Below are 16,319 nucleotides of genomic sequence, written 5' to 3' on the forward strand. Positions count from 1 at the left end.
AAAGCAGATGAGCCAATGGCAGTTGGGACCAGAACTCGGCCATCTTCAGGTTTCAGACACTGGAAGATGCGAAGCTCTCATCGGTTTGATGGTGTTTATGGGGTCCGTAACCATAGATATCCATAATAAAGGCTCGATGTCTTACGGCGGAGTCTCTAACGTCATCAGCGGCGGCCATCTTGTCACAGGCTGTGGCTCCTGATGTAAGGCGAGTGATCTGAACACAAATACTCTTATCTCACTGAAATCTGGACAGATTTCAGATGGTTTCTTACAAACGTAGCTATAATTCTGGATGCTTGAACAAATTATGAATAATTATTCATAAGTATGCAGTGTCATAACTACATCTCTGACGTTTATAACAAACCAAACAGTTTGAAAATCGGTGGACAATTGAGCAAGTTATGGTTATTTAAAAAGTACAGCACCATTAAAACACAAAGAGTGAGCGAGCTGACTGAGACAAGATGGCCGCCAGAAGCGGACGCCGCCCTCCATTGGCCAGCAGCGGACGAGACATCTAGCCTTTATTATGCATATCTATGTCCATAACACTGATTCCTGAGGGGATTCTCTGGGTGTCACACTCTCATGAAGTCACGATTAAAGTCCCGGCTAATGTACAAACCGAAATAACAGTTCTCACGTCATGTAACGGCAACAGTGAAGGCAAAAAACACATGAACGAAGGTCTTTGTCTCCATTTTAACTGTCACCGCTCCTCTGGTGGGACACCTGGCACTCTTTTTTCACCTTTTTTTCGTATCATATATTTGAGTAATTATCATAAATTAGGTATCATTCGAAAGCTTACGAACTCAAAATTCATCCTGTGAAAACCGTTTTGAAATTGGCTGTTGCGTTACCATGGAAACATTATGCTAAAAATAAAATTATGCTGCATTATTTTCCTGTTTAACACTGTGAAGCTGCTCTGAAACAATCTGCATTGTTAAAAGCGCTACATAAATAAAGTTGACTTGACTTGACTTGACAGGACACAAAAACCTTGCAAAAATTATACACGATCTGCCTAATCCCTGCCAAATCACAGATGGCGATTCTACGGGACTAATGTTATCACAGGACCTCTGTGTTTGGCGGAATATGGAAGGTCATTTGCGGGGGAATTTTTACTTTACATATTACAGACATGGCCGATTCGCACGGGATTAAGATCACAGACATTCTCTGCGATTATTACAAATCACCAGAGCTCCCCACATATACTAATCCTGTGCGAATAGGGCTATAGTAATTATAAACTTCAGTGTTTATTTGTGTGCAACATGGACTTCAATGTTTAATTTGTGTGACTTTACCACAGCATTTGATTTGTAGGCATATGTCTTCCTCCAGTTGAGCCTGTGCGCTTTACCTGACGCTTCAGGGTTAGACTGGGACTGAAAATAATTCAGACTGACAAAATAATAAAAATGACATTCTTCTTCTTTTAAATAATAATAAAATAAATAATAATAATAACATTCTTCTTCTAAATAACAATAAGCGTCATTAATAATACAAATCATAATAATAATAATAAGAATCTTACAAATTGTCATGCAATTATTAATGTGAATGAATGATACTCCACATCACATCATCATCACTATTGTACACCCAATACATGTGACGTGATACGAAAGTAAATGATAATTATTTCAAAACACGTGCTGTAAAATAATGAATTGTGATAGGGAATTTCTCATCCAAACACGTCGGAGAAGTTTCGCTTCATTGCCGTCTTTCGTGTGTCCATGGCGTAAAATGAGGGCGTGGAGGAGGCGGAGTCTTGAATATATAGGGGCGTGTTATTCTAATGACGATCGTTTTCAGCCGCTGCATTTGTCAAGGGCAGGTTTTGCGTACGCCTGGATCTCAGAGGTGCGAACAGCTTCATAAATCAGGCGGTGAGAGGAGAGGAAGCAGAATCTTATGCCAACATATACACCCGTTTCTACGCAAGATTGATAAATGAGGGCCAGTGTGTGTGTGTATGGGAAGCTTTTACATTTGGGTCGGGTAAAGAGCTTAAGAGGCTAATAATCATTATCTGAAGACATAAAACCCTCAAAACTATTAAAACTTTCATCTGGTTGTAAATATGAGTTGCTAGTATCTCAGTGCTGTAGATCAGTGTGATCTGATGTCCTCAGTTTAGGCTGTTATAATTAAAGAGAAGAATGCAGTTGTATTGTATGATCATTCAGAAGGCGTCTAAATACTACCATTATAGATATTGTTTTCGGACAGAATGGTCTCATAATCAGAGCTGAAGCGCTGTGGTTCTGGGGCTGATGGTGTGGCATATGTTCAGATGATCAGTCTGTCAGAGACGCCCAGAGCCTTCACGGGTCACAGCCCAACAATACCACTGCACATATGAAGACATTAGCCCTCCAACCCTTCCCTGAGATGGGGCGGCGAGGAAACACACACACACACACTCTCTTCACGTCTGAATCTCCCGTCCCATCTCCAGATATACTCTCGCACGTTCGGCTTCTGGACATCTCAGAAAGCCATGCAGGAGTGTGTGTCGTGTGTGTCGTGTGTGTCGTGTGTGTCGTGTGTGTCGTGTGTGTTGTTCCTCAAACATTAGCATGTTCACACAACTACCAAACACGCCCTGGATTACATGCAACCGCATTTACAAGAGCATTCCTGCGTTGTGATGTTCAATTACGCATTAACACTGTAAAGCCGGACATTTTAAATAAAGATTCACGATTCCCAGTGAATGCACACCAATCAGGCATAACATTATGACCTAATATTGTGTTGGACTCCTCTAGACCCCTGAAGGTGTGCTGTGGTATCTGGCACCAAGATGTTAGCAGCAGATCCTTTAAGTCCTGTAAGTTCGGACTTGTTTGTTCAGCTCATCCCACAGATGCTCGATTGGATTGAGATCTGGGGAATTTGGACTCAAACTCGTTGTTGTGCTCCTCAAAGCATTCCTGAAGCATTTGTGCTTTGTGTCGGCGCATTATCTGCTGAAAGAGCCACAGCCACAGGGAATAAAGGCTGGACATGGGCTCAACAATGCTGAGGTAGGAGAGACGGGTCAAAGTCACATGATGGAGGACCCAAGGTTTCCCAGCAGAACATTGCCCAAAGCATCACTGCCTCCGCCGCCACGCCTTCTTCCCATAGTGCACCTGGTGCCATGTGTTCCCCAGGTAAGCCACGCCTTCTTCCCATAGTGCACCTGGTGCCATGTGTTCCCCAGGTGAGCCACGCCTTCTTCCCATAATGCACCTGGTGCCATGTGTTCCCCAGGTGAGCCACGCCTTCTTCCCATAATGCACCTGGGGCCATGTGTTCCCCAGGTGAGCCACGCCTTCTTCCCATAGTGCACCTGGTGCCATGTGTTCCCCAGGTGAGCCACGCCTTCTTCCCATAATGCACCTGGTGCCATGTGTTCCCCAGGTGAGCCACGCCTTCTTCCCATAATGCACCTGGGGCCATGTGTTCCCCAGGTGAGCCACGCCTTCTTCCCATAATGCACCTGGTGCCATGTGTTCCCCAGGTGAGCCACGCCTTCTTCCCATAATGCACCTGGGGCCATGTGTTCCCCAGGTGAGCCACGCCTTCTTCCCATAATGCACCTGGTGCCATGTGTTCCCCAGGTGAGCCACGCCTTCTTCCCATAATGCACCTGGGGCCATGTGTTCCCCAGGTGAGCCACGCCTTCTTCCCATAGTGCACCTGGTGCCATGTGTTCCCCAGGTGAGCCACGCCTTCTTCCCATAATGCACCTGGGGCCATGTGTTCCCCAGGTGAGCCACGCCTTCTTCCCATAGTGCACCTGGTGCCATGTGTTCCCCAGGTGAGCCACGCCTTCTTCCCATAATGCACCTGGTGCCATGTGTTCCCCAGGTGAGCCACGCCTTCTTCCCATAATGCACCTGGTGCCATGTGTTCCCCAGGTGAGCCACGCCTTCTTCCCATAGTGCACCTGGTGCCATGTGTTCCCCAGGTGAGCCACGCCTTCTTCCCATAGTGCACCTGGTGCCATGTGTTCCCCAGGTGAGCCACGCCTTCTTCCCATAGTGCACCTGGTGCCATGTGTTCCCCAGGTAAGCCACGCCTTCTTCCCATAATGCACCTGGTGCCATGTGTTCCCCAGGTCAGCCACGCCTTCTTCCATTGCTCGTGGTCCAGTTCTGATGCTCAAGGGCCACTGTTGGTGCTTTGGGCGGGGTCAGGGGTCAGCATGTGCACTCCGACTGGTCTCTGACCCAACACAATCTTGCCCTCGTCAAACTCGCTCAAATCCTTACTCTTGCCCATTTTTCCTGCTTCTAACACATCAACTCTGAGGACGAAATGTTCAATTGCTGCCGAATATATCCCACCCACTAACAGGAGATCATCAGTGCTATTCACTTCATCGGTCATAATGTTATGCCTGATCGGTGTATATCTTAAATGCAGTTTAAATTTTTTTGGTAAAAGTAAATAAATTGAAATGTAAAATGGTTTGCCGATCTCATGGAGCTGTTTCGCGGGACACTGAGAGTGTGTGATGGTGGTTTCCATCCTCACACACACACACACACACACACACACACACACACACACACACACACACACACACACACACACACACACACACACACACACACACACACACACACACACACACACACACACACCTCTACATCGTCCGCAGAGCCTCATGAAAGGCTGACATGAATGGTCCGCTTGATGGCCGATGAAGGTGACCGTGTCACTAATGTTACTTGTTTTGTGTGTGATCTCCTGTTGAAAGTCAAGCACCTCAGGCCTCGATAACACACTGAGCGTTCATTACTCCACGTGCGATCTTTGACGTGCTGTGTGTGTGTGTGTGTGTGTTCTTAATGAAAGAGCTTTTCCCTTCCTGTCCCAGCGTCCCTTCGTTTGTGTGACGCTTTCATAGTCCACACTGACCTCAGTATCCCAGCGCTGCTGTGCTTCAGAATAACCGGAGATAGAAAGGTCGTGAGACTGTGATTGTGTCCATGAAGAGATTGAGTCGCTTCCAGTGTCTCCTGAAGCCGATACTGAAGGGCCTTAAACTGCAGTTGATGGACTGGCCACTAGAGGCAGAAGGAGCAGAATCTCATTGAGCTCATGTTAAAATGGCCAACTTTACAGCAGAAGAACACATGTTTACAGTCTGGGACAAACTGTGCTTTTGGTCTGTACGGCTAATGTTGCCCTTCATGACGACTGTGAGGGGGGAATTATTTTATAACTCATTCGTTCACATTAGATAAAGCCTTAAAGTTCTGCATAATTAAGGGCGTGGCCACTTTGAGTGACAGGTGGATTGCCGTTTGTCTGCTGTCTGTTAGTCGTCACCTCAGCTCCGCCCACGTCCCGCCTCTTTGACCATTATCAGTTACCATCTGTCCATCATAAAAGTGCATCTGTCCATCATAAAAGTGCATCTGTCCATCATAAAAGTGCATCTATCCATCATAAAAGTGCATCTGTCCATCATAAAAGTGCATCTGTCCATCATAAAAGAGCATCTGTCCATCATAAAAGTGCATCTGTCCATCATAAAAGTGCATCTATCCATCATAAAAGTGCATCTGTCCATCATAAAAGTGCATCTGTCCATCATAAAAGTGCATCTGTCCATCATAAAAGAGCATCCATCCATCATAAAAGTGCATCTATCCATCATAAAAGTGCATCTATCCATCATAAAAGAGCATCCATCCATCATAAAAGTGCATCTATCCATCATAAAAGTGCATCTATCCATCATAAAAGTGCATCTGTCCATCATAAAAGTGCATCTGTCCATCATAAAAGTGCATCTGTCCATCATAAAAGAGCATCCATCCATCATAAAAGTGCATCTATCCATCATAAAAGTGCATCTGTCCATCATAAAAGTGCATCTGTCCATCATAAAAGTGCATCTGTCCATCATAAAAGTGCATCTGTCCATCATAAAAGAGCATCCATCCATCATAAAAGTGCATCTATCCATCATAAAAGTGCATCTATCCATCATAAAAGTGCATCTGTCCATCATAAAAGTGCATCTGTCCATCATAAAAGAGCATCTGTCCATCATAAAAGTGCATCTGTCCATCATAAAAGTGCATCTGTCCATCATAAAAGTGCATCTATCCATCATAAAAGAGCATCTGTCCATCATAAAAGAGCATCTGTCCATCATAAAAGTGCATCATAAAAGTGCATCTGTCCATCATAAAAGAGCATCTGTCCATCATAAAAGTGCATCTATCCATCATAAAAGAGCATCTGTCCATCATAAAAGAGCATCTGTCCATCATAAAAGAGCATCTGTCCATCATAAAAGTGCATCTGTCCATCATAAAAGTGCATCTGTCCATCATAAAAGTGCATCTATCCATCATAAAAGTGCATCTGTCCATCATAAAAGTGCATCTGTCCATCATAAAAGTGCATCTGTCCATCATAAAAGAGCATCTGTCCATCATAAAAGTGCATCTGTCCATCATAAAAGTGCATCTGTCCATCATAAAAGTGCATCTGTCCATCATAAAAGTGCATCTATCCATCATAAAAGTGCATCTGTCCATCATAAAAGTGCATCTGTCCATCATAAAAGTGCATCTGTCCATCATAAAAGTGCATCTATCCATCATAAAAGTGCATCTGTCCATCATAAAAGTGCATCTGTCCATCATAAAAGTGCATCTGTCCATCATAAAAGTGCATCTATCCATCATAAAAGTGCATCTGTCCATCATAAAAGTGCATCTGTCCATCATAAAAGTGCATCTGTCCATCATAAAAGTGCATCTGTCCATCATAAAAGAGCATCTGTCCATCATAAAAGTGCATCTGTCCATCATAAAAGTGCATCTGTCCATCATAAAAGTGCATCTGTCCATCATAAAAGTGCATCTATCCATCATAAAAGTGCATCTGTCCATCATAAAAGTGCATCTGTCCATCATAAAAGTGCATCTGTCCATCATAAAAGTGCATCTATCCATCATAAAAGTGCATCTGTCCATCATAAAAGTGCATCTGTCCATCATAAAAGTGCATCTATCCATCATAATCCATCATAAAAGTGCATCTGTCCATCATAAAAGTGCATCTGTCCATCATAAAAGTGCATCTGTCCATCATAAAAGTGCATCTGTCCATCATAAAAGAGCATCTGTCCATCATAAAAGTGCATCTGTCCATCATAAAAGTGCATCTGTCCATCATAAAAGTGCATCTGTCCATCATAAAAGTGCATCTATCCATCATAAAAGTGCATCTGTCCATCATAAAAGTGCATCTGTCCATCATAAAAGTGCATCTGTCCATCATAAAAGTGCATCTATCCATCATAAAAGTGCATCTGTCCATCATAAAAGTGCATCTGTCCATCATAAAAGTGCATCTGTCCATCATAAAAGTGCATCTATCCATCATAAAAGTGCATCTGTCCATCATAAAAGTGCATCTGTCCATCATAAAAGTGCATCTGTCCATCATAAAAGTGCATCTGTCCATCATAAAAGTGCATCTATCCATCATAAAAGTGCATCTGTCCATCATAAAAGTGCATCTGTCCATCATAAAAGTGCATCTGTCCATCATAAAAGCCTTTTAATGACTATACACTCTGCCTTGTGTGCAGTTTAAATGTTTGTATGGCGTTTATTTGAGTGTTGATTATTAAGTAAAGTGTGTGTGTCTCATGAAAGCGCTTCAGTGGATCAGAGAGCAGCAGTGAGTGTAGTTTAGTGTGAGGAGCAGGTCTGAGATCAGCTGATGCTCTTCATTAGTGGACATGAGTGTGTGAATCCTCCTGCGCTTACAGACCATCAGTCCTGAGCCTCTACAAGCTGCTAATCTGTCCAAATGGCTAACTAAAGATTTTCTGCTCCTCTGTGTATTCGCACACGCGTGTTTAGCCCCGCGCTGGCCATATGTCCACACACACACACACACACACACACACACACACACACACACACACACACACACACACACCCGCCAGCTGTCCAGGGTCTGAGCGGGTCAATATTGCAGGAATGTGCTGGAAGGGTTAATTGCGGCAGGATTGACGGAGCACTTAGGAGAGCTGGACGGGTGACCTCTGACCTCTTGTGTCCGCAGGGCTGCAGCGGCGGCTGAGAGCCGGTCCTGACGGATCCGGTCCTGCTGTGGTTCTGGTTCCGGTCCAGGATCTGCCGGGCCACGCCCTCCTGCTCGTCTCCTGCTGGCTCAGTGTGTAGAGGAGCTCCGGGAACGGCTCACTTCATTATATTACTCACTGAGGATGTTCATAAAGCTTTTTGCACAAAAACAAAAAAAATGCATTTGTTTTGATTTTAATATTGTTTTATATATAAAAATATAGATGGAGCAGGGTTAGATGTAACACACGCCAGAATGACGAAACTCAGTGTATTTACTAGTTGCCATATCAACATTATTTAGAGAAAAAATAGCGCCAAAATTAAAAAATCTCTGGAAGATATTACTGAACATGTATTTAACCATAGCGAAAGTTTATACCTTACCTAAGTTCATTTTTCATCTCTATTTTGTGTGTTTATTTAAAATAAGACACATCCGATATTATTGTAATCTTCTATCTGTTGTTTATCAGTTGAGATGTTGTTTAATGCTGATCTAACACATAGCCAGATGGTGTGTGTGTGTGTTAACAATCAGACCCTATTAGAAATATGACATTATATTCTATACTTTTATCAATTTTTTTGAGAAACCATGAGAAAAGGCTGAATTTTTTGAATTTTATTTTAGTTTGTCTTGTATATTTTTGGATTATATCAGGTCACACTTTAAGCTGTTATTTGCTCATGTTATAATGTACTCCACCTACGGGGCATGTTGTCACATTTCACTTCCATTCTTTCAGGGTAAATCAAGAAAAAAGTAAACACTGCATTAATGAAACAAAACCACATAATTGTACTAGACATGTGACATTAATGTGGGATAAAATAAATACTCTGAACCGCAAGTGGATTTACACAAGCTGACAGTCAAAAAGCGTTAGGTTGTGCCGCTCTCCCCTATATACATTAGTGAATAACACTGATGATCTGGGATATATTCGGCAGCAAGTGAACGTTTCATCCTCAGAGTTGATGTGTTAGAAGCAGGAAAAATGGGCAAGAGTAAGGATTTGAGCGCGTGTGTGTGCGTGGCTTACCTGGGGAACACGTCACCAGGTGTACTATGGGAAGAAGTGTGTGTGTGTGTGTGTGTGTGTGTGTGTGTGTGTGTGTGTGTGTGTGTGTGTGTGTGTGTGTGTGTGTGTGTGTGTGTGTGTGTGTGTGTGTGTGTGTGTGTGTGTGTGTGTGTGTGTGTGTGTGTGTGTGTGTGTGTGTGTGTGTGTGTGTGTGTGTGTTAGGGTTAGTCTGTATTCAGTGGAGTGTGTCGCCCTCATGTGGCCGGTTGTTGCTCTCTGGAAATATATAACATATGAAATAATACTATAAACATAGCAGAAACTGACATTAACACATCTAAATATCAATATCTGCTAATGAGATGTATTAGTATTTAAATGCTTAGTTTTATGATCTGTAGTTTATAATGCAATGATGATTGACAGATGGACTAATAAACCTGATGATCATGACTTTATAATAAATGATGATGGATAATCAAGTAAAGCAGAAAGACACTGAAGCACGAGCTCAAGGAGGGTGTGTGTGTGTGTGTGTGTGTGTGTGTGTGTGTGTGTGTGTGTGTGTGTGTGTGTGTGTGTGTGTGTGTGTGTGTGTGTGTGTGAGCGACAGATCATGTTGATCATTTAGAAATGTGTATCAAATATGATAAAGCAGGCTTTAATGATATCCCAGAGGTTATTAACTCTAAAGCACATCTATAGCTTGAGCTATACTCATCTCTCTCTCTCTCTCTCTCTCTCTCTCTCTCTCTCTCTCTCTCTCTCTCTCTCTCTCTCTCTCTCTGTGTGTGTGTGTGTGTGTGTGTGTGTGTGTGTGTGTGTGTGTGTGTGTGTGTGTCAGCTGTGATCAGTGTCTGGTGCTGTAAACTGATTGAAGCACATGATCCTGTTTGCTCTTATTTCTCTGTCAGAACGAGAGCTCATCTGATCATATTCTGACAGCTCATTTAGTCGTGTAATATGAGTTGTGCTGTAATGTATGACAGTATAAAGTGTGAGCTGATGTACACACATCAACACGACACGAGACACAACGATAGTGGACACACACACGCACACACACACACACACACACACACACACACACACACACACACACACACACACTCAAAGAGATCCAAAGTGGTTCTGTCAAAAATACATCAAACAGCTTCGATGACATGTGTTACCATCTGTTACTTTGGAGACTAAAATGTAGAAATAAATATGAATGTGCGTGTAAATATTAACTTTTTTTGTTCTCAATATTTATGTAATGAGTATGAATCCATTTTCTAACCCGTGGGTTTGTCCTATCCTAAAGCACTATGGTACACTTAATAATAAGTGCTTATAATCGGACTATTTTAGTCCGGTTCGGTCCGGTTTAGCTCATATATATATATATATATATAATAAATGGGTTAGGTAAATTAATTTAGTCATTCATGAAGAGTTTGAATTGAATTGATCACAACAAATTCTCAAGAGTTTGTGAAGCATTCTGGCGAATGTAATTTTATTATAAACTTTTTTTTTTCATCGAACTATTGAAAACATATTTGTTTTCGTGTGTATTATTAAATATGCTACAATAAACAATAAAAAAATGATAGCTGGAGCTATATTTTGAAATAAAAGCCCGTGAGGTGAGTAGCTGCGAAAACCGAGTCACTTCCGGTTCCTGCTTGTTGTTTGAATCCTGTGTCGACTCTCAAAAGATTCATTCGATTCGCCTGGTGTGTATACGCGCGTGTTCAAAACAAACGAGTGAATCGATTCCCTCTCGGAAATGACTCCCAGCAGAAACTTCGTCTTGTGTGGTTCAGTTGGGAAAAGAAGAAACGGGGCACGAAGAGAGCGGTTTAATCTCATGTGAAGGCGAGGAGTGTGTGTTTATGAGTGTGTTTCGAGGCGATCTGTGAGGTGAACTTGAGTCGCGTGATTGTGAGTCGCGTCGAGTGTGTGTAAGATGTCGCTGGAGGAGTATGAGAGGCATTACGCCTCTTTAAACTCGGAGACGGGCTGCGAATCCGTCAGTGGAAGATCGTCAACATCTGGAGCTTTCGCTGGAGAAGAGGAGAAACTGCATTACATTCCCATCCGCGTGCTGGGAAAGGGCGCGTTTGGAGAAGCGACTCTGTACAGACGCACTGAGGTGAGCAGCTCTGAATCATATAAACATACATAAGTGTGTACATTACACTGCATACATAACCTATATATGTATAAACTTGCTCCGATTCCGCTGCAATTAAGGGCACACGTCACTCAACTGTGCTCTGATTGGTGGATTGGGGTGTTCCAGCCACGCCCACTGAGCAGTGTATAGCTTGGGATGGGCGATACCATAATAACACTTTTATAAAATACTCTACCGATACTTTTTGTTACCATTTTAATGATAGTGATAATTTTTGTCGCGTTTTATGAACACTTTTTAATTATTTCTTAAATGGGAAAGTTATTGTATGTGAAATATTGTTCATTTTCTAGAAAAAAATAAGTACTCTTAAAGGCACATCTACAATTGTGATTAAACAAAGGCACAATATGTAAGATTTTTAGATTAAAATATCCCAAATCCACTAGATCAGTGTTATATATTGTGTTGCCTTGTGTACATTATCTCAAATGTTTCCAAGAATGTTTAAATCCAGAGAAATCATCATTTTAACCAGGACACGGTTAAAGTCACATGTCAGCAGTTGCGTTTCCATTACAGATTTGCGCAAAACTTTTGCGATATTTTCTAAATGTCGATAAAAAACGATTGTGAAATGGCGCCGTTTCCATTAACCGATGTTATGCGACTAAGACGTCTTTTTTCCTCTCGTGATAAGTCATTCCAAAAGTATCCCAGCCACCGCACGCCATTATTATTAATGGAACGGTGTGTGTTATTCAAGCATTCGTTAAAATTAAGAGCGAAATGTTTGAATTTGATGGTGGTAACTCAAAGTTTTTTTTTACCACTTCGTTATTTTGGCTCAGAATTTCGTTTGTTGGAAATATGAACTGAATTTAGAAATGCTTTTGAAATTAAAAACTTTGCGTTTAATAAACAAAATATATTTTTGAAATGAAGACATCGTTTGGAGTGGAGTGCAGAATAATCCGTTCCCTGAGTCACGGCCTTTGTTGTTATTGTGAGTGTACACAAATAAAAGTAGCAGTTTGTAGTTTATGATTATGTCTTGATCTGTATGGCTAAAAATGTCGGAGTATTGGGAGTTGTGTCCACTGTCACAAAGGGAAAAATCCATCATAACGCGCCGGCGCCTTCGTCAACCATGGGTTAAAGAAAACATAGCCTATTTAGTTTGGTAGTTAGGCTGTTTAAATATTAGCCTATAATATAGATTTTTTAATTTTCATATGTTGATTATGAAAAGTGAGCACAACCTTCTACGCACACCTCGGCAATAGAATCGCCATTGGCTTGTAATTTCTTTAGTTTAGTTGCCAGACTGATATACTTTATTATATACGACAGGCACATTAGCTATATAAATTCTCTAATGTGGATAAAGGCTTATTTTGTAAGCTCTACATCACTAGGCCTATACAACGACATAACATCTCATTATTACGAGAAAAGATGTTGTGAAAACCACATGACATCTCGTTGTTATTACGAGAAAAGATGTTGTGAAAATGGCATGACATCTCGTTATTACTAGAAAAGATGTTGTGAAAACGACATGACATCTCGTTATTACGAGAAAAGATGTGAAAACGACAAAACATCTCGTTATTACGAGAAAAGATGTTGTGAAAATGACATGACATCTCGTTATTACGAGAAAAGATGTGAAAACGACATGACATCTCGTTGTTATTACGAGAAAAGATGTTGTGAAAACGACATGACATCTCGTTATTACGAGAAAAGATGTGAAAACTACATGACATCTCGTTATTACGAGAAAAGATATTGTGAAAACGACATGACATCTCGTTATTACGAGAAAAGATATTGTGAAAACGACATGACATCTCGTTATTACGAGAAAAGATGTGAAAACGACATGACATCTCTTTATTACGAGAAAAGATGTGAAAACGACATGACATCTCGTTATTACGAGAAAAGATATTGTGAAAACGACATGACATCTCGTTATTACGAGAAAAGATATTGTGAAAACGACATGACATCTCGTTATTACGAGAAAAGATGTGAAAACGACATGACATCTCTTTATTACGAGAAAAGATGTGAAAACGACATGACATCTCGTTATTACGAGAAAAGATGTGAAAACCACATAACATCTCGTTATTACGAGAAAAAATGTGGAAACCACATAACATCTCGTTATTACGAGAAAAGATATTGTGAAAACGACATGACATCTCGTTATTACGAGAAAATATGTGAAAACGACATAACATCTCGTTATTATGAGATGTTGTGAAAACGACATGACATCTCGTTGTTATTACGAGAAAAGATGTTGTGAAAACGACATAACATCTCGTTATTACGAGAAAAGATGTGAAAACGACATGACATATCTTGTTATTATGAGATGTTGTGAAAACGACATGACATCTCGTTATTACGAGAAAAGATGTTGTGAAAACGACATATCTCGTTATTACGAGAAAAGATGTTGTGAAAACGACATGACATCTCTTTATTACGAGAACGCGGGCTTTGTGAATATGAGCAACAGCTGCGGCGATCTGGTACAGGTACCACACCTCCACCTGCAGACACAAGATGGAGGAGACACCGCTGAGATGCCGCCCCCTTTGACGTTGTCACTCTTATACTGCGCGCGCGCCATCTCCTCCTCAGATTTCTCTGCCGAAAAGGAAGGCCTGTCGGCAGCGCGAGGAGCTTGGCAGCGTACGCAGCGTCTCGTTCCCTACTCAGAGAACATAGGTTACGCAAGTAACCTGAGACGCTCTCTTTCATAGGTTCACTCGACGCTGCGTCACTTTATGACGTAATGGGAACGATATACCAAACACGCCAAGCTAAAGCGCTGCCGTATCTGGCTCAAAGAACACCAGATAACCTGCATGACTAGGTTAAGCAGACAGGACATGCGAACCCGGAGCCATGTCGAGATCCAAACTATAGAATCTCACAAAAGTTTGCGGAGAGGACCAACCTGCCGCCACACAAATATCTTCCAAAAGAGCCCCTCTAAAAAGTGCCACCTCTGGTAGAATGCGCTCTAATATCAAGAGGTGAAGGTAAACCACGCACCTCATAAGCTAAGGAAATAGCCTCTGTCACCCAATGGGAAACCCTTTGCTTCGATGCGGCGGCCAGTACCGAAGCACTGGGCAGAGCAAATGAAGTTTCTCGTCTTCCTCCGAGTCAAAAGGAGGGGGTGAAAGGAGTGAAGAATGATAACCTGAGAGCGAAATTATTTTTCGTGAACAAAACTTTGGGCACATAACCCGGCCTAGGTCTTAAGGTAACCTTGACTAGGCCAGGAGCAAAATCCATACAGGACCCGTTAACAAAGAGGGCCTGTAGATCGCCCACTCGTTTCAAAGAGGACAGTGCTAACAAAAGAGTAACCTTGAGAGTCAGAATTCGCTCAGGAGCTGACTCCAAGGGCTCAAATGGAGCCAATGTTAGCCCTTCAAGGACCACGGAGAGGTCCCAAGAGAAAATACATGGGGAGCGTGCTGGTCTCAGGCCCCTAACCCCTCGCATGAAAGATGAAACCAGTCTATGCTTGCCTAGAGGGACTTCGCCCGACTCCCTACAGGCAGCGATAGCTGCGACATAGACCCGAAGGGTGGTAGCCACTGCTCCTGCGGCAAACTTTTCTTGCAGGAACTCCAGAACTGGACCCACCAGGTAATTAACTGGGTCCACCACATGGGAAGTGCACCATGACTCAAAAGACCCTCCACTTGGAGGAATAGAGCCTCCTAATGGAGGGAGCTCTAGCACTCGTAATGGTCTCCTGAACATCGGCAGGAAGACCAGTATCCAGCGCTACTGGCCCTTGATGGGCCATACCCACAACTTCCACATTTCCGGGTGAGGATGCCAAATCCTGCCCTGATGCCGGGACAATAGGTCCTCTCTGATCGGGATCTCCCAGGGGGAGAATCCAGGAGGAGAACCATCTCCGAGAACCAAGCCTGGGACGGCCAGCGTTGAGCCACCAGCAGGAGGCTGACCCCACTCTCTCTCACCCTGCACAGAACCGCCGGAATCAGATGATGGGCGGGAACGCATAGTTTCAGATTGGGCCGTGGATGCGCGAACGCATCTATCCCCAATGAGGCTGGGGAACTCAGAGAGAACCAGAGTAGGCACTGGGACGACTCCTTTGAGGCAAAAAGGTCCACCTCCGCTTTCCCGAACACCTCCCAAATCTGAGAGACAGTTTGAGGGTTCAGCATCCATTCTCCCGACCTGAGCTTCTGCCTCGACAGGTAATCCAGACTCTGGGTATATGGACTGCTCTCAGGGACAGAAGCTTGTCCTGAGACCACAGGAGGAGACGGCGCGCATGCCTGTCCAGGGTGCGCGACCGCGATCCCCCTTGGCGATTCACATGAGACACCACCGCCATGTTGTCCGTCCTGACAATGACATGATGTCCCATGAGGGAGGGGAGAAAGAAGGGCCAGGGACACAGCTCTCAGCTCTAGGCAGTTTATGTGCCAAGAGAGAGCTTCCCCTTTCCAGACCCCGCATGCCGGTCTGCCCTCGAATACTGCACCCCAGCCGGTTAGAGAGGCGTCCGTCGTGACCATTTGGCGACGGAAAACAGCCCCCATACTGACCCCCTTCCGAAGAAAGATAGGGTCCCGCCATACTGAAGCAGCCGCGCGACACCTTCAATAGGCGAAGGGCCGATCCTGTTGACCGAGCCCTTGAGGTTTTCATCCACCAAAGGAAGGGCCTCATGTGGAGCAGTCCCAGGGGGAGCACCGGCCATGAGATTCAGGAGCCTGCGACATGTACTCACAGAAAACAGGATGGCCGAGCCTGAAGCGGGCCAATGTTACAATACTGTAAAACCGAGAAAACCAAGCGGGCCTGCATCGGAACGGAATCCAGATGATCTCCTAAGAAGGTGGTCTGCTGAGCTGGGGTGAGAACACTCCTGTCTGTGTTCACTCTCAAACCAAGAGACTGAACGTGCCGAAGAACGGCATCTCTGAGACTCCCTGGACTGGG

General features: G+C 43.4%; 2 protein-coding genes across 2 annotated transcripts in view; both read left to right on the forward strand.

Annotated features, from left to right (window-relative positions):
* dph6 (diphthamine biosynthesis 6) overlaps window positions 1–8,996 on the forward strand; it is a 148,204-nt gene extending 139,208 nt beyond the window's left edge. Inside the window, exon 11 of the mRNA XM_079832400.1 lies at window positions 8,125–8,996. Within this exon, the coding sequence (XP_079688526.1) occupies window positions 8,125–8,243 (119 nt within the window). The 3' untranslated portion in view covers window positions 8,244–8,996. The remainder of the gene's footprint in view (window positions 1–8,124) is intronic.
* Window positions 8,997–10,972: 1,976 nt separating this feature from the next.
* Window positions 10,973–16,319, forward strand: part of nek9 (NIMA related kinase 9) — a 52,798-nt gene continuing 47,451 nt past the window's right edge. Inside the window, exon 1 of the mRNA XM_079832873.1 lies at window positions 10,973–11,309. Coding sequence (XP_079688999.1) covers window positions 11,124–11,309 — 186 coding nt within the window. The 5' untranslated portion in view covers window positions 10,973–11,123. The remainder of the gene's footprint in view (window positions 11,310–16,319) is intronic.

The sequence above is a fragment of the Gobio gobio genome (genome assembly GCF_949357685.1).
Source record: "Gobio gobio genome assembly, chromosome: 13".
NCBI classification, from domain to species: Eukaryota; Metazoa; Chordata; class Actinopteri; order Cypriniformes; family Gobionidae; genus Gobio; species Gobio gobio.